Source organism: Tasmannia lanceolata, unplaced genomic scaffold (genome assembly GCF_043159265.1).
Source record: "Tasmannia lanceolata isolate RefF3 unplaced genomic scaffold, GAP_Taslan_0.1 ptg000044l, whole genome shotgun sequence".
Classification (NCBI taxonomy): Eukaryota; Viridiplantae; Streptophyta; class Magnoliopsida; order Canellales; family Winteraceae; genus Tasmannia; species Tasmannia lanceolata.
This window is the reverse complement of record NW_027518721.1, coordinates 24,867,908-24,893,025: the sequence shown is the minus strand read 5'-3', so window position 1 is coordinate 24,893,025 and position 25,118 is coordinate 24,867,908. Positions and strand designations below refer to the sequence as shown.

The 25,118-nt window shown below is 39.9% G+C and overlaps 2 protein-coding genes across 2 annotated transcripts; one reads left to right on the top strand and one right to left on the bottom strand.

The window, feature by feature from the left end:
- The first annotated feature begins 1,891 nt into the window (after positions 1–1,891).
- Positions 1,892–13,395, top strand: LOC143863947 (ubiquinone biosynthesis COQ9-like protein). Its single transcript, XM_077374749.1, has 6 exons — positions 1,892–2,389; positions 2,498–2,605; positions 11,873–12,034; positions 12,115–12,286; positions 12,799–12,872; positions 12,978–13,395. Exons 1-6 carry the CDS (start codon positions 2,117–2,119, stop codon positions 13,056–13,058), a joined length of 870 nt encoding a protein of 289 aa, XP_077230864.1. The 5' UTR covers positions 1,892–2,116; the 3' UTR covers positions 13,059–13,395.
- Positions 13,396–18,443: 5,048 nt separating this feature from the next.
- LOC143863929 (exocyst complex component EXO70B1-like) lies at positions 18,444–20,756 on the bottom strand. The gene has a single exon (XM_077374727.1). The coding sequence runs from the start codon at positions 20,599–20,601 to the stop codon at positions 18,640–18,642; it is 1,962 nt and encodes a 653-aa protein (XP_077230842.1). The 5' UTR covers positions 20,602–20,756; the 3' UTR covers positions 18,444–18,639.
- Between the last annotated feature and the right edge of the window lie 4,362 nt (positions 20,757–25,118).

Sequence of the window (25,118 nt, the reverse complement as noted above, 5' to 3'; positions counted from 1 at the left end):
GGCTTGAAGGCGAAGTGGTGGCTATGTTAGAACTTATTTGCGGACACATATCTTTAGAAAACATCTAAAATCCCATCTCTTAGAATTGATCTATTGTCTATGTTGCGGCCAAAATCAGGGATCTGTTGATGTGGCAACAGATAATAGAAAGATAGACTTGAATAGTAAGTTTTTTTTTTTTTTTTTTGGATCAAAACCCTTCCCTTTGAGCCTTAGGAGGCTATTTATAGTAGTAGGCTAAAGAGGGGTTAGGTGTGAGATTACCTTAATGCCCCCGGACAAGTGTCATCATGTATGCATGCAGATGGAGAGGTGGTGAGGGGTTACTTTGGCTTGAAGGCGAAGTGGTGGCTATGTTAGATCTTATTTGCGGACACATATCTTTAGAAAACATCTAAAATCCCATCTCTTAGAATTGATCTATTGTCTATGTTGCGGCCAAAATCAGGGATCTGCTGATGTGGCAACAGATAATAGAAAGATAGACTTGAATAGTAAGTTTTTTTTTTTTTTTTTGGATCAGAACCCTTCCCTTTGAGCCTTAGGAGGCTATTTATAGTAGTAGGCTAAAGAGGGGTTAGGTGTGAGATTACCTTAATGCCCCCGGACAAGTGACATCTTGTAATTGGGCAAAGGCTTGGTCTAGAACTTTCCAAATTAGGTAAGATTACGCTCATACCCTTTGTCACGTGGCAGCCTATGATTGGACCGTTATTTTTACCCCCATCAGTCTACATTATGCTAAATAAGTTATCAACACTATCATAAAGCCCTCTACTTCTCCGAGCCTTTTTTCTTAAGGCCCAAGGAAGTAATAATGTCTTTTCTGAAATCAGCAGGCCCCTCGGAGGGACTTGTTTAGGTGCAAATTTGGATGATTAGGCCCTTTCCTGGGACCCATATCATAAGAAGATATCTAATGGTATCGATATGGGGTGATGCTCTTCGGTTTAAATGAGGATTCTATTATGAGATTGCGGGCATTCTTGGAGAAATGAAGTGACGCCAAGTGTTTTAGGGTTTCACTTCCCAAGTTGATGGGATTTCTTGATGGCATGCATAGCTTTTCTTTTTGGAAAAGGGGTTTTTCCGTTTTCTTCCTTTCCAAGCAAACTTTGTTTTCTCTTTGAAGCTTCCTTTTTTCGTGGTGACTTTCCATTTTTTCCAGCGATCTCCTTCAGGAGCGGTGATGCCCTTATTTAGACGACTCCTGGTGATTTTGAGGTCTCTTCGTATTCTTTGGTGAGTTTTTATTCCATGCACATTTATTTCACTTTACCTTTTTCCTTTGTGTGTTTTGATATCAGACGCGATTGATTCCCAGATTCCCAAAGGCCAATCGCCGAGATTGCAAAGGTTTTTTGAGAGGGAAAGGAATCCGATTAGACAGACATTTGCGTTGTCCTTTCTTGAAAATTATAGTAGAATGGTTGATGATAACGTTGATGAAGTCAATAATTCCAGTGGTTGCTTCACCTTCTTTTCCAAACATTGTGGAATCGATATTTGACTTGATTGTCAAAGTGGTTTCAAGGAGCCAAACTTCTGGGACCTCTGTGAACCATAGGAAGTAGTTCGTGGGTTGGAGCATCATCAACTTTTGGATCAAGAGGATCAAATTTCGTTCTCATATGGTGACCCATACTCAAAAACTATAATTCGAAGAAGCACTCCGAAAAAGGATCGGACCCACCAGGGATCCGAACAGATCATGACCAAGACATAGGTGGATCGGATCACAAGTGGTTATATCTCCACTCCTATCTCCCAACAAGTTGATTTTGGGGTCAATGAAGATCCAAGTAGATGATTCTAACCTTTTTTATCCTTATGATGGGTTGCGTTCTTATTTTCAGAATCGCCCATTTCATACACCATAAATCTTCAACACGAGGGACTTCTCATGAGGGAAAAGCTTTCGAGGCATGTTCCCTACTGTTGGGACTTGGGACCAAGGAATGATTGGTTGGATTATTGCCCAAGTGTCTACTATTCGGATCGTCCACGTGTTCCTTGGACTGGTTTTTAACAGAATAAACGCAGACGTGGCAAGAAGGAAATCTCTAGCAAAACAAAATCTCTACCCTCTCCCTCTCTCTCCCTCTTCTCTGCAGAGATGTTGCGATCGCTAATTCGACTCCCTTTGAAAACTCGCACTCTTCGCATCGCGTCTAACCCTTCTCTTCTCCTCCGTTTCTCCACCGCCCAATACGTACCAAACCAAACCCCTTCCTCCCCCGAATTCCATCACCACAATCCACAAGAAGAAAACCCAAAACCAAAAAATGAACAAGAGTCTAATCGTAGTCATCGTAACACGCGCAATATCAGAGGTGGAGACTACCAAGAAGAACAGGCTCGCGTCCTCCAATCCGCCCTTTCTCATGTGGTCAGTATCAATACTACTACACCCCCTTTTTCTTCTTCTTTTTTTTCATCGTCATTTCATTGAATGAATGAATTTCTAGGGTTTTCTTTTTTCTTTTTGGGTTTGTAGTTGAGATTGGGATGGGGCGAGGCGGCGTTGATTTCAGGGGCGAGGGATGTAGGCGTTTCTCCTTCTATAGTTGGGTCATTTCCTCGCAAAGAAGCTGCACTTGTTGAGGTACGGATTAGGGTTTTATATTTTGGATGGATTTGATGTATATAAAACCTATTTTTATATAATCCAGGATTATAAAATCCAGGTTTTAGCTAATCAAATCCAGGTCTTAGCTTATAAAATCAGGGTTTTAGCTTTTAAAATCCAGAATTTTACAATCCTGGAATATAAAATCAATGTATCCAAATGGCTCCCAGAATTTTTCAATCCTGAGAGTGTTTCTTAATTCATGTTTTGGATGTTGTGATCCGAATTACTGAGATTCATTCGTTTGGTTTGTTGTAATGGGTTTGCCCACAATGCCCTAAATTTGATTTGTTGTGGTAGGTAGTGCTCTATGAGGCAATGCACTGAATTGAATGCTGTACTTGGCTTGGTTTTTTTATTAACATATATCTTCTTCTTTTTTTGAATGGTAAATAATAATACCAGAACCGACTGAGAGCGATCCTCTAATGTTTAGAAATCTCAGCCGTCAATCACGCTCTGATCGCACAGTCATGTTTTTATTCCTCTAATGTTAACGCATGTCTTGTGCAGCTGATTGACTGAGATGCTATTCGATTCCCTGAGAAATGATTGAATTGTCTTCCTGTGACTTTTATTAGAAAGTACATGAACTGTGAATGTGTTATAGATTTTTTTCCGCTCGTTGTCTGCTGCTAAAAATGCGGAGACCAGTGCGTATTCGAGTTCTCTTCCATGTGTTGCTGTGGTCTCTCTGTTCCGTAGCTAAACTCGGACTATGAAGTAGACTCTGAGAGTTTGTTGAGTCTGCATTGCCTCAGTGATCTCATGTTATGGTATCCAAATTCCAACAACACGATTAAATGCCTCATGAATTCCATTTCAAGAGGGCTATATTAAATATCTAAGCTTAGGTATGCTTAGATGGTTTGAAGTGACTTTTGGATTGGGTAACAGTTTGGGTAAAAGCTCAGTTGCGGGTGTAAATGTCGAAGAGGAATCTGTTATTTATTTGGTGGCCATTTATGGTGCAAATCCAAGAAACATTGTATTACATTTCTTCGTCTTCCTATGGACAGTTTGATCTTGGTCCTTTTAAGACTTTTAACAATGGGATAAGTGTTTTGTCTTGTATTCTGGCAGTTATTCATCCCCCTAGCAGACTAATGTGTGGGATGCATTAGGACGCAAATGAATTGTGTGAAGTCTTTAAGAAAATATCAAATACATGTATATTTGAACCCAATTATTTAGGAACAAGCAAAATATTTGGTGGAAGAACAGTTGAGGGAAGGGAGGAGGTTATTAGGTTTTGGGAGGACTTTTTGGTTAGGTAATGTTGCTTTGTGCCATGCATACCAGAGCTTGCTAGATTGGTGGTTGGTGATCCATAACGAAAAGTGTATTATGGAGTACTGTGGCATGCTGCATAGATTCTTTGCCCCTCTATGCCGAATCCGTGTCGACGCATCTCCACATTCGAATCGGACATGGATTCACGTGGGACACACCTGGATTCTTGTCGTAGCCATGTCCCGAACGAATCCTGTTTTTTTTTTTCCGGGCAAATCTAATCCATCGTTGTCTCTTTTCCGCACGAATCCTATTTTTTTGGGCGAATCCGATTCATCGTTGTCTCTTTTAAAATTTGAATCCTGTATATTTCCCCTTAAATGTGTTTTCTTAACTTTTTTATATGAAAGCACAACCCGTACTTTTTTAATAAAAATCCAAGTGCCTCGACCCTCGAACATCGACTCCCTTCCTCCTTCGACTCTCTTAATACAAAACTCGCAACAACCCTCTACCCTCAAAATTTTCATGAATATATATATATATATATATATATATATATATATATATATATATATATATATATATATACACACGCATACATATATATACACACACGCATACATATACATATATTTAAATTTTTTATTTTATTTAAAAATTACTGAATCCGAATCCTACTTTTGGGGGCTTGCCGAATCCAAGAACTCAAATCCGTATCGGATCCCGACACACGAATCCAAATCCATGCAACATAGGGGGCAGGATTCCAGGTTTTGGTTTTGATATGCATTTCTATTGTGACGGAAATTGAAACATCTTGCAAAATCATGAAAACGTGTGGACATATATGGAAATGATGGACATTTAAGATGAAACTTATAGGAAATGCTAGAATAAGCACAAATCCACACTAAAAAACTATTATGTAGACATGAAAATCACGGATAATGGGATCTATTTAACATTTTCATCCAAAGTCAAGAGAGCAACAGGCCCATGCTCATGTTCTAAAAGTCATGATGAATTGATCCACAAGAGCCACCTCTAGCTTTTGAATACCATCGAAGAGTAACAAGGGTAGAGGATTGTTTATGCAATACAAGCCACAAACTGTTAGCTAAGATAAGGGGTCCCGTCTATATGGGGTGACATTAGCATAGTTATTGATAGGACGACGGTTACTAATGGGCTTATATGGTCCACAATTTGCTTTAGTGACCTTTTTTTTAATAATTTTGTGATTTTACAAGTGATTAGTTTTTTTTGTGGGCTTTAATGCGAAGTTTCTAGAAGTTAGGGTTTAAATCACATAGGGCTCACATATTAGGGTTTATTTGTTATTAGGAACAAGCTAGAAATTGTGGGACAATATTCCATATATTGTACGACCTAGGGCCATCGACTTTATGACTTTATGAATGATTTTTTTTTGCTTGCAACCTTCACCATACTATGGATGCGATGTCTGATCTTCGAGGTATGGTGCTTTGATCTCCTTTGGTGTGATGCCGTAAGAACCCCCCGAGTTTGATGCCGTGGCTTTTATTAATGTGATGCTAGCATATCTATTTTTCTATTCTATTGATCTCAAGTATTTTGATCTATTCTTTACATATCTTTTGTTTTTTGTTGTTCTTCAGTTTATTTTATAGTTCATGAATATTTCATTACTTCCCAACTTTTCTTTCTGTTGAAGGGTATTATTGCCTTTACACATGCGTTCGAGCACAGAAATAGAGGGGCCACATTTTTTGGTGGGATCCAAAGCATTCATTTGATGGGGCCTTTCATGGATAGGGTGTCCACCAAAAATCAGCTCCATTGGATCACCTTAGGGTGTCCATTTGTGGGGTGAAAAATGGGCAGATTTGTGGACAAACAGTATCTGTCCATTTTTGGACCCACAAATGGACACCCTATGGTGATCCAATGGAGCTGATTTTTGGTAGGCACCCCATCCATGATGGGGCCTTCCAAATGAATGCTTAGGATCCCCCCCCCCCCCCGTTTTTGTGCTCGAGCGCAGATGTGCTTATCTGTGCTCGGTAAGCTGGGGTTTGGCTGGGACTCCTACCGGTTTATTTGAATGATAAGGATATTACATTGGGCATTCAAAACACCAACCCTATCACAAAAATAGGGATACAAACCAAGAGAACAAAGACAATACCAATTGGGCTCTCTATATACATCATATTACATGTGAGCTCCCTTTACTGGAGACTCATTATCTTCTCTCTCACTCTTCTTCTTCTTCCTCCTCCTCTTCTCTTCTCACTTTAAATTGGTATCATAGCCAAACCTAATCCATTGAAAAACAAGTAGTACTTGGAGAATATAGGAATGGAAAGGAAGAGAAACCCTAGCCTTGCTTCTCCCTATCCATTTCCATCTCTAACCCCAACTCCACCTAAACCCTAGCCGTGCTCCACCCTTATCCGCGTGACCCTCTCCCATCCTCCGGCCACACTCTCTCGTCTGGTCGTGAGCTCCCACCCTCGCACCACCCTCCAACCACCTCTATCTGTGAGCTCCCACCCTCACACCACCTTTTTTGCCCCCCTTTAGGTTTTCCGTAAACCCAAAACCCCAACCTGTCTCTCTCTCTTTCTCTCTGTACTCTCTTTTCCTAACCCTACATCCAAACCCTAAACCCCTCCAAACCCTCGCCGTAAAACCCATTTGTGAATTCCTAAACCCTAACCCTAAATCCATAACCCTAAACTCCAATCTCTAACCCTTGCTCAACCCTACACCCTAACCCAATCCCTAATTCTAACCTCAAACCCTAATCTCAAAATTGTGGATCCCTAAACCCCAACCCATTGCCGTGAATCCCTAAACCCCAACCCTTTTGTAAATACCCTTTGTAAATCCATCCACCCAATTTTCTCACTTCTCTTCTCACTTTAACACTTTCATCTTAAGGATTTAGCTAGTTATTCCCAACCCCACAATCACATTAGACCTAGACTGTCACTTGTCCTATTGCATTCAAATCATGTAAGAAGCCCTAGTTTCAATGTGCTTGTATATTAGACATGTTATATATGCTATTTTAAAGCATTTTCCTAACTGCTAAGTATTCTATTGCATTCATTAATTTATCTCAAACCCTTATCATAAGGAGATTTGAGGTCTCCTTTCTAGTTCTTATTTCCCTTTTTATTCTGCATCATTTTTTGGTATTGGAGATACAATATCTTGGTTTCTTCGCTTTTGGTTTTGCATCAGTTTGTTTTAGGGTTACAATATCTACTTTTCCTCCTTGGTTGTGTATCACGACCGATACACCAACTCTCCATGAGGCCATTGATGCCGCATGAACCCAACTTGCAACAAATCACCCAAGGATTTGATGCCAAATATTAGTCACTCCCTTGGAGTGCATAAACTAATGGTCGAACAATTCCTGCATGATGTTCCAACAACAGGCTTGAATCTTGATCGGAACTGTGGCCAATCAAACCTTCTCCACAGGAATGATGGTCCTAAATCAATGAGAAGTCTAAAAAAGGAGCTGATGGAAAACGCACCCCTAGGATTAGGGGCCTAGACTCTACTGTTTACTAAAACTTGTTAAACAAAATAGGTCCCAAGAATGCAAAGAAGGTTAATCAAACAATTAAACTCAAGGTCTTTAAGAATTTTTAAAATCACCCACGACCAAACGACCTTTCTTCCCCTCCATTCTCTCATAGCAATAAACAATTCTTGTTTTTTTATACTCTCACAATTATAAACCAGCTTAGGAAAGATTGGCACAACGGTCGTATGTCATGCCAAAATCTCACTCTCTCACCATTCCCTAGTCTATATATATATATATATATATATATATCCCTTGGGAAAGATTCTTACGATTAGGATAAATGGACTTCGAAGCTCTCGATCCATGACCCTTGCCTAACAAATATGCCACCCATTACTTCCCTCCCCATATTTATCTGCAAAGAATTTCCTCCATAATGCTATTGCGATTTTCTCAATACGTCTTAAACAAAACAGGTCTCAAGAATGCAAATAAGGTTAATCAAACAATTAAATTCAAGGCCTTTAACAAATCACCCACCACCAAACTACCTTTCCCCTCCACCTCTCATAGCAATAAACAATTCTTGTTTTTAATACTCTCACAATCCTAAACAGGCTTAGGAAAGATTGGCACAATGGACATGTCATGCCAAAATCTCACCCTTTCACCATTCCCTAGTATGTGTGTGTGCGACAGTGTGTGTGTGCGCGCGTGTGTGCGTGTGTGTCCCTTGGGAAAGATTCTTACGATTAGGATAAATATGGGGAGGGAAGTAATGGGTAGCATATTTGTTAGGCAAGGGTCATGGCTCGAGAGCTTCGAAGTCCATTTATCCTTTTTTTTTTTTTTTTTTTTTTTTTAAATTTCTCCATTTAAAAAAAAAAGGATAAATGGACTTCGAAGCTCTCGAGCCATGACCCTTGCCTAACAAATATGCTACCCATTACTTTCCTCCCCATATTTATCCGCAATGAATTTCCTCCATAATGCTATTGCGATTTTCTCAAAGAGCCTCGTTCCGAGTCACCAAATTTCCAATGCCCAATCTTTCTTCTTAGGCAAGAGCAACACTTCCCACTTCACCATATGCTCACGTATTTTTACTTTCGCCTTACGTTCGCATAAGAAAATCTGTTGCAACTCTAAATCCTTTTCACCTTCTCAACTTGAATTTTGAATAGAGACATGAAATAGATTGAAAGGCTGGATAGAGCATCTTTTATGAGGGTGATAAACCTACCAAAAGATAGGAAAGATCTCTTCCACTTCATCAATCTCTTTTCCTTCCCGATAATCGAGTCCCATAAAGATCCTAAAGGAATACAAAGCCCAAAGGCAGCCCCATATCTGGGGTGGGGATCTCCATGATGCTACAACTAGACACCCTTGCCCAATAGGAAAGAATAAGCTGGTGAACGTTACGACTGCCACTAAAAATTTTCCCCAAATTTATTTTCAATCCTAACACCACCTCAAGATATTCCTAATCTTAAGAATATGATCACTATATTACACATGATGAGAGCATGGTTTTGAAATTCCTCTGCATCATTGCTGAATCCTCCGAGTCAACTACCTTTTACGTTGGTTACGTTCATGTTCAAGTCCGTGTTTTGTAGGCCCTACAAGGTCAATCAAAATTCATTTGACTCCCCCGAGTTATGACCACGTCAACCGAGTACTCGACAGTGTCCTGCCGAGTCAACGAGGATTGGCTTTGGCCGCTTTTGCCCTACAAGGCCAATCAAAACTGTAGATGAGAGATAGGCACAATCTCCCTGGTGAACAATCCTTGAATCAGACCTGAATGTTTTGCCTTCTCCAAAACCTTGCTTAGGGCCTCCCAACAATAGTAAACAGAAAAGGTGTCGGAGGGTCACCTTGTATTTGGTTATAGAGCTTTGGAAGAAGCATTTGGGGCTACCATTAAGCATAACTGAAAAGAATGGACTTGAGATACATTCCTTCATCCATTGCCTCTAGTTCACCCCAAACCCCATCCTCTCAAGTGGAAAATCCACAAAAATCTGCATGGTTGTAACCCTTCCCCGTATCGACCCTGCACACCACGCCAAAAACACCTTCATTTTTTCACGAATTCAAACATCATTAGCAATATGGACACCATCGAGGATTTTTTCGCCCCCACAAAAGTTCCCTGGAAGGGAGAAATAATAGAACCCATCATCTTCTAAATCCGCTCAATGAAAGCCTTAGCAATGGTTATCAAGCTGATCTCTGTAAAATCCCTAACCTCTGTTGCTCCTTCCTTAGAAATAAGAGTAAGGAAAGCGTCCTTAATGCAATTATTTACCTTAACCCTAATGTAAAATTCTCCACCACATTCATTGTCAACTTTAATGCAGTCCCACATATCCTGGTAAAATTGCATTGCAAATCCATGCGGGCATGGAGCCTTGTCCCAATCCATGGAAAACACTACTCTTCTAATTTCCTTGTATCACATTCAAATCTGCAACCTCGTCTCTGCTTCTCTCGAAATCTGATTGAATGAAATGCCTAACAGCTTAGGTCTCTAGCTGCCCTCAGCAGTTAAGCTTCTTTAGAATCTAATGATGCTCTCCTCAATTGCCTTTTCATCCTCCATTGATTCCTTTCTTTCGCTTTCGTCGTGCCAATGCCATATTGTGAAAAAAATGATGTGTCCCTATCTCCTTTCCTAAGCCAAAGAGCCTTAAAGCTTTGCCTCCCATCCATTTGTTCTTCCTACAAGAGGATTTGTTTGTATTCCTGATACAAGGCCATTCTTCTAGAATGCTCCTACTAGATTCTGCCTCCTCATCTAGCATCTTGAGTTTGCCTCTTATCTCGTCCTTCTTGAGCTGAATAGACCCAGAAAATTGTCTCCTACTTTTTAATTTCCATTTCACTGGTTGTAGGCGATTGGAGAATTTAAAATTTTCCCAACCGTCCACCTTTGTCTCCTTCGAGCTTTTCGAAATGTGATCCTTCAACCTCAACACATTAAACCTAACATTTTCGAACCCGAAAGGAGGAGGGCACCTAGAAGATTTTTGCACCATCTATATAGGAGACTATGATGAGATATGGCCCTCAGAGGAGCAATCTGCACTAGGTTTGTATGGTCCTCCTAATCCAGATAAATCAAGAAATGATCACGCCAAGCCATGATCAACTCCAACCTGTTATTTGAATGAGTGAATTTCAGGTTGTCCGATGGTAAATTTTTTTTGGAAAAGTAACTGATTTTTTTTCATAGAAAGGGCAATGTACAAAGAGGGACAAGCCAGCCCATATCCGAGGCCAGGAAAGAAGAGTAATAGAAAATGCTCCTACAGGACCCCCAAGATATCGGAGCAGATTACATTCGTTGAGGGTAGACCAACACTTTCTTTTGCTAAACCACCCACCATGGTATTAGCAGATCTTCGCCGATGTACGATTTGGGGGTGTAAAATATGAACCAAGTCACGGATCTTGTAAAGAATGTGATAGAGCCGCCACGGCCCACTGCATTGATTAGACGCCCACCACACCAATTTAGGAAAATGTTCTGGAGGTTCAGATAGGATAATTACCATCTTTGGAGTTGGTTGGAGTTTGGCGATTGAGGAGAAGTACAACTGGTTTTAGGGGTTGGACTTCACTTGACGAGTATAGATTTCAGCATGTTACTATTTGGAGAGATGTCAGTCATTCCCTGGTGCAATTTTGGAAAAGGGGTTCGGTTCAGATCGGGTAGTTGGGGAAGGATTTGTTTCTGGCTTGATCCTTGTTGCTGGACTTCTTCCCCAAGGGACGACTATCCTGAGTTGTTTATTGTAGCCTCTTAGCAATGGATTAATGTTGAGAATTCTTATGGTAGACAGGATGGCAAGGTGGTTTGGAAAGTGTAGTTTTGTAGATGTTTCTTTGATAGAGAGATAGATATGGTTGCAGCCTTAATGACTAACTTGACTCTGTTTTCATCAGAAGTGGTGATGACAGTGGTATTTGGATCTGGTTGTCTAATGCAACCAAGGAGGGTCCAATGATAGTTGATGGTAGAAATCAGGATCTAGCAATGTTCATCTTTCTCTTAGGTGCACATGAATACATGATCATATGTTGCTTGTTCCTTAACCTTGAAGGTATCCCATGGCTGTCTGGATGTCATTTAACTCCACCAAAATATTTTGAATATGAGCACAAACAAAAGCCATAATTGAATATGTATGAGAAAGAATGCATTTAGGTGATATGATGTCGGTGGCCTCTTAAGAGAAAGAGCTTACATAGCCTAGAAATGAGGTGACAGGCACCTTGTGCCCTGCTTTTCAATGGCTGAAGTGCTGAACCTTTCTCATAAAAATCTGTATTCACTCAATAATTTGAAAATTTTGTTCATTATTTGTTAGAATGGTCTATGGAGAATGTTTCGGATTACTAAATTAGTATGCATGTATAGGAGTATCCAAATCTGACAATTGGTTTTTTTTTCGTCTGCTCAGTATTTCATGGATGATTGTCTGCAAAAACTTATTGATAGAATCGATTCCGGGGAGGACTTGACAAACTTGGGAGTCAGTGAACGCATCACAAAGCTCATCCGCATTCGTTTAGAGATGCAGGCACCCTACATATCGAAGTGGCCTCAAGCACTTAGCATTCAGGTAAAAGAGCATTTTTCCCTCTTGCCTGTAGGGAAACTTGTTTACTCATCTATCTATACTCAATTAACATTTGTTGACAGGCACAACCAATGAATGTACCTACAAGTTTTAAGCAGAGGGCTATGCTGGTTGATGAAATTTGGCATGCTGCTGGCGATCATGCATCCGACATCAACTGGTATGTGAAACGCACCATTTTAGGAGGAATATACTCAACATCTGAAGTCTACATGTTGACTGATCATTCTCCAGGTCTACTCCTCTTCCACCCTTATTTGATGTTATTCTTGATTAAATTTGTTCTATTTATGAATCTCCATAATAAGTGAAAATAAACCCAAAATTTCAAACATCATGGAGTCAAAATGAATGCAGCCTTACCTCTGGTAAGCTAAATGGGCACAATTACCTTCTATGGTCTTAAGCAAAAGAACTGAAAATTTTGGCTGAAGATCAAACCCTAGAGACTGTCTTTCTTTCTTATCTTTTTAATATTCTTTTCTTTTTAACTCCATGATTTGGGTGGTGTCAATGTATAATCAGTGCTCACAATGTTCACAATATTGGTTTTGGTATAGCTGTTGTTTACATGTGTGGAATGACATGTCCCCATCCTTGTAATCGAGTTACTATATCATCAATAAAATTCTTTACCTTTTAGGAAAAAAAAACTCCATGATTTGCGTGTCTCCTAGCAATCTTCTCCTTTTCACTATAACAATATTATTATTGAACTCCATCGGTGGGTGTGTCATTCATGGCAGAATTTCGTGATACATGGGAGTTCTTGGGGAGACGGGTCAAAGATGCATTCGACCTCCAGAAGACCATTCAAGAGGTAATGTCGTGCAAATTTTCTAGGAAGTACTCCTTTTTGGTTGATTTAGATGTTAATATCTGTGTTAGATAATGATTAACTTACAATAATATGGATGGCGAGCAGGCAACATATTTGGCAGAAGCTGTTGGCGCAGGAATGGGGAGCTCATTGCAGGGGTTCATGAAGAGGGTGTTTCAGGGGTGAATCCTTAGGTCAGTTCTTTCTTATCTGCATGACCTATAGCTGATTCTCAAACGAATCAGTCTCTAAAACACTATTTATTAGCTGAATCCTGCTAGTAGCTTAAAGTTTATTATGTTACTTTTATATGAAAGGCTTGTAGATAGTACAATCTATCATTCTTTCGCTAATCACTGGACCTACCAGGGTTGAATTCAAGTGTACTAAATTCCTATCATTTGTGGTGGTGATGTGATCCACAACATCTTATGGTATTGAGATCAAGGTCATTGATTTACACTAGGCAGAAAAGTCACTTTTCTAATCAATGGTAAAAGGCAATTTTTGTGTCCTGGGAGAATATGTATGTGAAATCAAAGCCGTTGATCTTGTGGCAGCAGTGTCTTTTTAACATTTTCCATTCTAATTAACCTGTTAAAAGGCTTTGACGATTCCAAAAAGAGCAGTGTTATATAACCCTGTCTACTCTTTGTTACACTACAAGGGTGTGGCCTGGGGAAAAAAGGGGGCAGATAAATCATTTCCCTTCCCAAAAATATCATAGCCTCCATCTACATAGGCCGTGCATCGTCCGCAAAACCATTTAGTCAGGAAAAATCAGCAACTTGATAAGATTCATTCAAGAGATTTGGTGTTGTGGAATGTGATGGAGGCTATGATACTTTTTAGGTAAATGCTTCGAGAAGGTTTAAAACCAGGTGAGCTAATGTTGGCTACTCTCTACTGAGCTCGTGTGTCCAACTTAACTCTCATGTGATGGAAGATGGGTTCGGCTCTTTAGTATCAATCGGAAATGCTCTTATCAGTGCTTACTCAAAGTGTGGTAGTATTTTTACTGCTTGTCAATGTTTAGTTTGATCCATGATCCTAACCTTGTTTCATGGACATCAATGATTTGTTCTTATGCCTTTCATGGTCTTGCAAGCAAAGCTATAGAATTTTTCGAAAAGATGTTGCATGAAGGTTTCAAGCCAGTTCGAATTGCCTTTGCCTTTGTTGGTGTCCTCTCTGCCTGCAGCCATGTAGGCCTAGTAGATGAGGGGTTTCACTACTTCGGTTTAATGAGAAAGGACCATCATATTATCTTCTAGGCAAGGTTCATACATTTGTTTCTAGTGATAAATCCCACACACATGCTGTAGATATGTATGCTATGTTGGACATGCTGGTTAAGTTAATGAAGGAGGAAGGCTACTTGTATAATATGATTTTTTATTAATCAATTATGTTGAGGATGAATTTGTGCTCAACTTCCTCACTTAAGGCTGGACCTTATATTGGATGCCCCGCACAATTAATGAAGCCTTATCAGTGATTTGCAATACCATCCCTGGATAAGCATTGCTTTAATAGCGTTTTAAGGGGCAGGCCTATTATTTTTTCTCACAATTTCTTACTGGTGGCTTTCTTCTACATATCACAGTTGCTTCCTCTTCTTCTTCTGAGCATATGCTTCTTTAGGTGCCGGATATTAGAGTGGTACTCCAGGGCATCCGGCTTCTTGAGGCCAGCATCCTCTTCCTCTTGAGGCCAGCATCCTTGATCAAGTGTTGGTGAAGGGTGATCTCCCAGGTATCAGCCTTTCACTTAGTCGTGACGGAGGTGAAGCAGCCTCTTATGTTAATCAATTAATTAACGTTTTTCGTTAGGTTTTAAAGGCAAAAGAAAAACGTTAAAGGGGTGAATTTATCCTAAAGCAGTGAACCACTCTCACAGAAACCGTAAGGAGGAGGGGGGATTGTTATTTTTTACAGACCTTGTACATAATCTGCTAATTTTAAATTGGGGTCTGTAATAGACTCCCTTGAAATTAGTTGTGACAACCATCTCATTTTATCTTCTAATCCTATATATATATATATATATATAGAGGAAAGTGTCTCTAGTCTCTCCCCTAGATAAGCTTATCTACTCCTCCCTTTAAAAAAGCACAGTGGGCCCACGCTGTTTGGATGATCCAAAGCATTCATTTGATAGGTCCTAACATAGATAGGGTGTGCCCAAAAAATCAGCACCAAAGGGTCATCCTAGAACTTCATTTATATATATATATATATATATATATATATATATATATATATATATATATATATATATATAAAAGAGTAAGAGAGAATATAATAAGATAAGTATAAGGTAAAGTCAAACTACCTAAATTTATGGTTGTCAATGTCATTTTCATTTTAAATTATAGAAGACAAGTTTTCACTATTTTAGCCATTTATAATTTTTAATGAATTAATTATATATAAATGCTAGCCAGCAAGCACGTGACTGTTGGCTTATTTCCCTTGACCACACTTAAACCTTCATTTAATGACCGATTAGCTTATTTGGTGTAGTCACCTAGGAGGCAAGCATAAAAAGTACATTAGTGAGCAGCTGCTCAGATAAGCTTACCTGAGCACAGCTCACAAACCTGGTGGGGGGGGGGGGGGGCGCTGGTGCACATTATTTGGATGATCCAAAGCATTCATTTGATAGGCCCTCGTATAGATAGGGTGTGCTAAAAAAACCAGCTCCATGGGATCATCCTAACAAACTGTTGAGGCAAAATATGGACAAATTTGTGAAGGCTTATACACGTCCATTTTTAACTCCACAAATCATAGGGTTGGGATGATACTATGGAGCTGATATTCTGGGCACACCATATCTATATGAGGGCCTACAAATGAATGCTTAGGATCATCAATACAATGCCGCCGCACCCCCCCAATGGTTTGTGAGCTCAGCTTAGATAAGCTTATTTCTCTCTCTCTCTCTCTCTCTCTCTATATATATATATATATATATATATATATATATATATATATATATATATATATATATATATATATATATATATTATTGAATCAATAATTAATAATTGATAAATAAATTAAGATTGAATGCAATAGATTGATAATTGAAGTAAAGAAGTCTAATATTTAATAGTTTAATTTTGGGAAATGATAAATGCGCCCCTTTTGATCACATGGGACACCCACGGGCACATTTATCATTTCCCTTAATTTTTTATAGAAATATTATGTTAATTAATTAATTAATTAATTTTAAATAGTAACTACATAAAACTTGTACTAAGTTCTATGATTGTTTTATTAGAAGTCATCAATTTTACTTGAAGTTTCTTACAACTGAAGTAGTCAACAGGTGTAACATAGGTGAAGTAGTCTCCACATGGAGTAGTGGTAAGTAGTGTTGGGTTAGAAATTTAAGTAGTTTCCTGATGCAGAGTGTGGGGGAGTCAGAGTGTGGGGAGTCAGGGTGTCAAGCAACACAACTAAGATATCTATAGATAGAGAGAGATCTGAATGTCATTGCGTTATTTATGTGTTGGTCATCCCCCTTCCCTGTTAGTAAGGCTGCCTTTACGCTACTACTACTACTACTGTGATGTGAGCAGTTCAAATTTGTTCAAACCTCAAAAATTGTGCAACCAAACAGACCCTGAATCCCTTAACACCTAGTAAACATCTCCTCCAATTGTGCTGCCACCCCACGAGCCTTTAGAATCTCTTGAACACATAAGTTTTCTTTGAGTAAAGAGATCGAACAGAGAGTAGTTTTTATTCGTTTGGAGTCTCTTCAGTGCTAAGGTTGTACAAACCTAAGAGTCAACTGAGAAACCTGCATAAGCACAACCCTCGCTTGTGATCTTCCCTTTCTCTCCCTGATGATGAGCTACCCTCTCCTTCACTGAAGAAATCCAATGTGAATCACGGGGGCCCCTTTGGATGCATTTTAAGTAGAAGTAGAATGACATCATTTTGGGAGTAAAAGCAAAGTAGAGCTAAAAATCATATTGACTTTCCCTTTCCTCTCCTCGAGTTTTTATGGGAGGAAACTAAAAAGGCTATTATCTAGAAATAGAGAGGATTGGTTTGGATTCACCAAAAAGTGAGAAACTACACATTTTCCATTTTCCTCGCCTTAATTGATTGTCATATCCTCCTCGCATGTGCATTGTCCATTGTCAGCTATAAATTTTCCAAATACAGACCAATTTGCACGGTTTTGAAATAGGCTATTATTTAGAAAGGGACCGGTTTGGAGCAAGGTTTAAAATTTCAGTTTCGGTACCGGTTTCGGACCCTGAAATTTCCAAATTTCGGTCGAAATCCTGTACCACAAAGAAAATGGTATTTTATTCACAGAAATTTTGGCCGAAATTTAAATAAAATTTTTTTTTTGGTATTTTGTGTGAAATTTCGGAAAAAAACAAAATTTCGGCCGAAATTCGACCGTTTCGGTTTTTGGTGGTTTCGGTGTCGGTCTCCACCGAAATCCGAAATTCGAAATTTAAAACCATAGTTTGGAGTCCCTAGAAAGTGAGAAAGTAATAGGACACATTTTCCATTTCCTAGCTTTATTTGGTTGTCATACACTCTTCACATGTGCATTGTGCATCGTCAGCTATAAATTTTCCAAATACAGACCAATTTGCACTGTTTACTTTCCAATCAAATCAAGAGAAAAGGGAAAGTAAAGACCATATCCGTTTTGTTCTACTTCTGTAATACGATGCATCCAATGATTCCAAACAGACCCATATAGTCGACATTGCATACTTCAAGGTTGATGGCCATATAAACATGTGTTTCCATTTCTTTTAGGTTTTTTGCATTCCATTTTCACTTTCTACCATCATATTTTCCTGTTGTTCTGCTCTAATCAACTTCTTACTAACTTCTCAAACATTTAGGGGCCGTTAGGATACGTGGACTTTTGAAATCAGGTTTGTAGTTTGAAATCAGTGTAAAAGAGGGTTCATGATCAGGCTGCTGTGTGCTGTCATGACAGCGTTTTTTGGATTTTAAGCAAGAAAATCAGGTTTTAAAAATCTCTCCTGCAACCTGAGATTTCTAAAACCAGGAAAATGGGAGGATCTTCTATTCTCTTGCTGATGGAAAGAAGGGAGATAAGTAAAAAATGAGTCAAAAACTACGGCTGGTCCTCTTCTTCTCTTGTCTCTAACCCTCTTTTACACTGTTTTCAAACTAAAAACCTGGTTTCTAAAATCCGCTAGTGACCAGTAAATGATGGCTGCCAATTAACAAAATGATGAGGCTTACATCTGTAAACCAGTTGCAATGTGCTGAGCAACTCATCAACACCTCAAACCACCTAGTCCAAGATCAGAGGAAACCTTAATATAAAATACCCATATGCTTTTAAATTTTGAGGTATAGATTACTGGTGCCAATATTAGTAACCAGATCCTGCTTTGGAGAAAACATCCTTCCTCTTCTAATTTCTATATTAGATATAATTCAACACAAATAACCATTTTAGCACACATAAGGAAGTTTTCTAAGTTCCTTAGTTTTGTAATTCTAGACAATGTAACAACACTAGCTAGAAATTCTCTGTAGGTCCCAAAGAAACTAGAACATAAAATGATTTTCATATATGAACATATGAAACAAAAACTAGATGTAACAAATCAAAACAATTTGCTTACAGGCGAAAGAATTCAGGCATGAAATCATATGAGGATAATAGAAATCATGAGCCTGAATAATCCCTCAAAGATTTAAAGAATATCTTCTAAATCTCAGTCAGACTAGTGCTCCATCCTTCAATTGGATCTTCTCCTGATATGTAATGGAACTGGACTTCCTTCAAAGAAATCCATAAGAGCAGACTCCAGGTCCTCAACTGAGTACTTAATATACATGTCAGAGTGCTTCCCACTCTCTAGATGGTGACGGAATCGGCCTAGGAATGATCGGTAAGCCGGCAGAATATTCTCTGACATCGATATCCTCAGCTCCTCCCTGAGCTGAGGATCTGGCACAAGCCAAGTCCCCTGAACCCGGTGCGCCTCTTCAAACGCAGAATTAAAACTCTTAAATCTCTCCCTCAGTGCTGGTTTTGATACCCCAGATGAGAAGCTCCCACTCACATGAATTCCCTCATCCCTCAAACAATAGAGAATCCCTTTCCATGTTGCTCTCTGGTAACTAGTTGCCAATTGTCTGAATTTCCCTGTGAGTTTCTTCAAGTAGTCATCACCAATCATTTCGCGTAGCTCTAATGACCCCTTTGCCTTCTGAACAATGTAATGCACATTGTTCATCAAAAAGAGGTAAGACAGAGCTGTGTCTTTGTAAACCTTTGATTTGCTCTCCAAATTGAATTGTAGAGCTACAATGATCCAGATCAGATGAAGCGCCAATGGAGATTGATCTTCCTCCGACTTCGGAAATTCAATTTCCGGCGCCGGATCATCAGAAAACCTCCGAGAACTCGCAGACGGTTTTGTGACAATCAGATCAATCAGTGTCTGCTTGTAATCAGATATCAAACTCACATAGTTCATCACATACCTTGTTAATGGATGTATAGTTCCTCCAGGGACAGGAACTCTCGACGGCTCTCTCTGAACCGCGTTTTCAAACTCCGACAGTATCCCTCTCGCCGCCTCCGCAAGCCGGGACAGAATTTCCTCCGCCTGAATCCGAAAACTCTCCGACGACTTCGATCCGAAAACAACACTCATATCCGGCAGAAGATCCAACAGCGAATCATGAAGATCTAGTATCTTAAATAGCTTCTCCGGCGACCTCCGGCTTATACTAATTGCCTCTGCAAAATTGAATAATTGAATTGCAGAACCCTTAACAGCATCCATGAAACAGGTATCCGCCACGTCAGCATCGGCATCGGCATCGGAGCTCAGGCCATCAAATATCTGATCACAGAGCCTTTTTTCACTGGCGAAGAGAAATCTAACACATACTTTTGCTGCTCGAATCCACCTTCTGATCTTTGTCTCTAATGTCTCCCATTCAAGCTTCTGTATATCTCCGATGCTCAGCTTCTCAACTCCGAGTTGCCGGAATCCGCCATCGACGGCCGATTTCCGAACACTTCCATAAACTTGTATGCATTCGCGTGAATATCCGGCGAAGATCATCCTCTCTGCGATCCGACGGAGATCGTAGATCGTTTCTGATGGAAACAAATCTATCTCCCGTAGGCTCATACTGTTTCTCGATCTATGAATAGTACTACTACCCTCTCCTTGTTCTCTTTCTCTAGAATCACCATCTTCTTCTTCCTGATCCTCATCTTTTTCAGTAAAAGAATTCGAATCAACGAACAAGTGAGTTTCGATAGGGTTACTATGAGAGATCAGTATGTGGCGGAATTCATCTTCGAGTCGAACCATGGCTATTTGGAGAGCAGAAGTGGCTTTGCTCGGATTATTCTCATCTGAGACTTTTATAGTTGATATGGACCGTTGGATCTCATCGACCGCCTGTAAGTAACGATCAGCTTCACGCCGATCGCCATTAAAGATCATCCTCTCTCTGGCCTCATCTGATGAAATCGAATCCCATTTCATGATTAATTTCTCTGCCGATTCAAATTCTCCACCGATCTCATCCTCCACCGGAAGTTGCTCGTCGTGTTGATATTCCGGCGGTTCCATCGCCGGCAAAAGGGTTTTCTGTGTTAAAAGAGGAATCGGAAGGGCAAAAGTCGGAAGATCTTTTGATGATCTTTTGTTGTGGAGTGAGATATTAATTATCATAGTACGGTTGAGTGAGATAGAAATATATCGGGGATTTGGTAGGGCATTTCGCGGAATGAGTTTTACAGGGGAGAATAGCCACAGTAGATGAATAAAAATCAATAAGACAAAATATGGATTTGCTAGCGCGTTTTGCTGAAAGACTTTTTACACGAGAGAACAGCCACCTTAGAAGAATAAAATGGATAAGACAAAATCTAGTGAATAGCGAGCCTGTGTGGCGACTGGCGAAATGCCTTTCCGAGAAACTACCTAGAAAAATCGCAATTTCGTGTGTTTTTGAGACTTTGATATTTTTTTTTTGGTCTAGGAAGGCAGCTGGGTCTTTTTTGTCTGAATGCGGACAGAGATTTGACTTTGACGATGGTTTGGAAAATGAAAATTCGGTGAGGAATATTCCGGTGAGGCTCTAAGATTCCGGCGAGAAGAAATTTTCCACTTCATGATGTATGCACTGATCTTGAAGGCTCCTGTTCGGCTGTGCTCGTCTCAAGAACAATAAAAACACGTAGCCCCTCTAAATCCGTCTCAAGAACGATAAAAACATAGCCCCTCTAAATCCAGCGACTTAACCAATCGGCGAAACTTTCATTTGTGATAAACAACCCATATTCTTTTATTTTATATATAAAAAGCAAACATAATCCAAGCTTTAAAGCTCGGCTCGTTTATGAACCGAGCCTGAAAAGTTCGTGAGCTTTTCCGAGCCGAACTATACAAACCTAAAGTTCGGCTCGTTTATTTGGCGAGCCTAATTTTTTGGCTCGGGTTTGGCTCGTTTAGTAAACGATCGAGCCCGAGCCGAGCTTTTAACGAGCCGAACCCAAACATGTTCGCGAGCCGGCTCGGTTCATTTGCAGTGCTTTTGATTTTCTATTTATTTTTATATTTTATTGTGAGGAACATTTGGGGAATGGCAAATGATATATTAGTCCCTTTTTTAACTTGGGACAGACCCGTCTAGTGTAATAACGTAGCCATAAATACACTATAGAGGGCTGGACCAAGTAAAAAAAGGGGCGAATATATCATTTTCCTTGAAGAAAATGCATTTAAAATTCCCGGGGCATTAGTTCTTGACAGCTTGTTTCTGCTGTGGATTTGTGGATCTCTGCTGTACCCATGTAGATTTGATAAAAGCCGTTCATCTCGTAAGCCCTCCTGGATGGATGGTAGAACAAAGCAAGCCGACGGTTAGGATCATCTGATTGATGCAGCCCAATTGAGGTGGTTATCTGGGCCCCCTTCAATTTTCGGGAAATGGGGTGTAGTCTGGAGGCTCCCATTGGCAGAAGTGACGGACCCACAATTTCAGCAATTTATCAATTAACAGATTATATTAACCAATAAGCCATATCTATAGACCCATGTTAAATAATACTGAGAAAATGATATTCCCACCCTCTTTGCAGACTTTAGCTTTCACTTTTGTTTGTCTTTTCTTGAAAATAACAATCACTTCCCTAATTATTTGGGCGCTGATATTCCCCCCTGTAGCCTAGGGGTGTCAACGGATCCACTTCGGATCGGATCCACCTATGTCACGGTCACGATCCATTCAAATTCCTTATCGGTCGGATCGGATTTGGAATGTTCTTCAGATCCTACTTTCCACGTCACGATCACAATCCATTTAATTTTTTTTTAAAGAGAGTTAGAATGTCACTCCACCATAATGAAAAGCAGTGATCGAGTTCAATGAAGTACTAAAAACATGAAAAAATATGTATCCACTATCCAGTATTCTAAGAAGATAATAGAAACCAAAAACTTAGCAGGAGTTTTCCGTGCTTACTGCGATGGTGAGTGTGAGAGCAATGACTAGGGACAGAACATGGAGTAGATCGTTACAGATAGGAAGATGAGATGTTTGTTCCACAAATGGGAAGGGGTTACTTACATTGGAAGGAATAGGAGATTTATTTTGAAAAGGAGATTTCATTCAATAAAGATGGAAACTGGTAACTACTAAAAGAATATGACTATTTTGACGAGAATACCCCCACTTAACATTGATGTTGTAATGATTTTGACGGTATTACTGTAAGATGATTTCGGATCATGACTGTCCCTAAGGACTTTCGCAGCATGCCTGGATCCGATTCAAAAATTTTCGGATCATATGATTGGGAATCCGAAATATGCCCATGGACCCTCTTGGTATGCCTATATCCCGTTCATTAAAGTTTGGATTCGGATGGTCCATCAGACCGTCTGGATCCATTGACACCCCAACTTTTAGGCTATTCCCCGGCAGGCTAACGTTTTCCCACCATTTGACCGTCTCTCTCTCTCTCTCTCTCTCTCTCTCTCTCTCTCTCTCTCTCCACACACACACACAACAAGAACAGTTGGTGGGCCCAACAGAAACCGTTGGTGGAATGGTAGGCCCATCTTTGAACAACGTAGGCCCCGCCCATACCACACCATAGGATAATCCAAACCGTCCATTTGATGGGCCATAAACGTACATAGGTTGCGTCCCAAAATATTATTTCCATAGGCTGATCCTAGCCCTCATATCTAAATAGAAACTACATCTTATGCAACCTCTATAGATTGTAGGGTTGTGATCATCCTACGGAAATGATTTTTGGGGCACAACCTATTTATATTGTGGCCCATCAAATGGACGGCTCGGATCATCCTATGGTCTGGACGGTACACTTCATTTTCAAAAATATGGGTGGGGCCTAAATTGGGCCTTAATGTTAATGTATGAACCACACCATAGGATGATCCAAACCATGGACGGCTTGGATCATCCTATGTTGTGGACGGTACGCTTCAATTTGAAAAAATATCGGTGGGGCCTATGATTGGGCCCTAATGTTACTGTACAGCCAACTCCATAGGATTATCCAAACCATGGACGGCTTGGATCGTCCTATGTTGTGGACGGGCCTTAATGTTACTTTACGACCAACTCCATAGAATGATCCAAACCATTCATTTGATGGGCCACAATGTGTGCCCCAAAAATCATTTCCATAGGATGATCACAACCCTACAATCTATAGAGGTTGCATAAGATGTAGTTTCTATTTAGATGGGAGGGCTAGGATCAACCTATGGAAATGATATTTTGGGACGCAACCTATTTACGTTTATGGCTCATCAAATGGACGGTTTGGATTATCCTATGGTGTGGTATGGGTGGGGCCTATGTTGTTCAAAGATGGGCCCACCATTCCACCAACGGTTTCTGTTGGGCCCACCAACTGTTCCTGTTGTGTGTGTGTGTGGAGACTGGAGAGAGAGAGAGAGAGAGAGTCAAATTGTGGGAAAGTGACATATACGTTAAATCCTAACGTTTAACGTCGTCCGGGGGGTGCAATAGCCTAAAGAGGGGGGGATATCAGCGCCCAATTTGCCCTTTTTTTATATAATAAAATTTTAAAGTTAATAAAAAAAAATATTACCCAACAGTTTACTTGATTTTTATTATTTGCTAGTCTCCCTTAAATGGTCTTAATTGACGTTTTATTATTTAATCTATTAAATTAAAGCTGGGGTTTGGCAAGAACAGGACCATAAGATATTTTTTAATTATAATTGTTTGAATATTCTAACAAATCTTAACCCGTGTGAACTGAGCATGTGAAAAGTGTACATCTAAGAAACACACCTTGGAAAAACATTAGCGGGGAAAGTATAGGCTTCACACTCGTATAAGCATCATTATCCTAGAACTTTTGCCCAAGGCATGATCCTAGCCTTCCGATTTGTGTCCTGAAAATGTACGACTAGATAATAAAAAGGCAATGGTCCACACCAATCACTAGTCTTCAATCTTCATCGATCGGATCGTTTAGCATGAGGGAACATGGCTCCTCCTTAGTGGATCTATTGGAGAGAGTCATTCCCAAGAAATCCAAGCAAAAATAACCCACAGGTTAGTGGTTTTTTGCTTGGATTTTGTTGGGAGTAGATAAGGGTGACATTTCACCAGACAAGGAATGATTAACCAGGAGACATCCCAAGGGATTTCAACCGTGTTTGGCAACGATGAAATTTTTTTTCATAGAATATTAGTTTAGCATGTGGTGAAAGGAAGATAAGGAGAGTTGGGGAGGGAGAGACTTGAGAATTGAGATGCAAGGAGTGAGGAGATGGTGCAAAGTGGCTGGAAAAAAATTCTAATTTTAGAAGACGTTTTCTTTTCTCGATTTTTTTAGGGAAAAGTGGACCTAAGAGTTTGCACTGCACTGCTTACGGCCGGCGAGTGGTTGGTATCATTTTGTTCTTCTCTGACTGACAAATCGCCCCCTAAAGCTTCAAGTCAATCCGACAACCGGATTAGGAGAACTCAACTTTCAAAGTGAGTGGTTCCTCTCCGACCGACGTATCACCCCCTAAAGTTTCAAGTTGATCCGACTACCAAATTGAGAGAACGAAGCTTTCAAAGTGGGTGGCAGTTTTTGTAAATTTCGAATTTGAGTGGCAGTTCAAAAAACTTACAGTGAGTGCCATTCACTTTGAAAGCTTTGTTCTCCTGATCTGGCTGTCGGATCGGC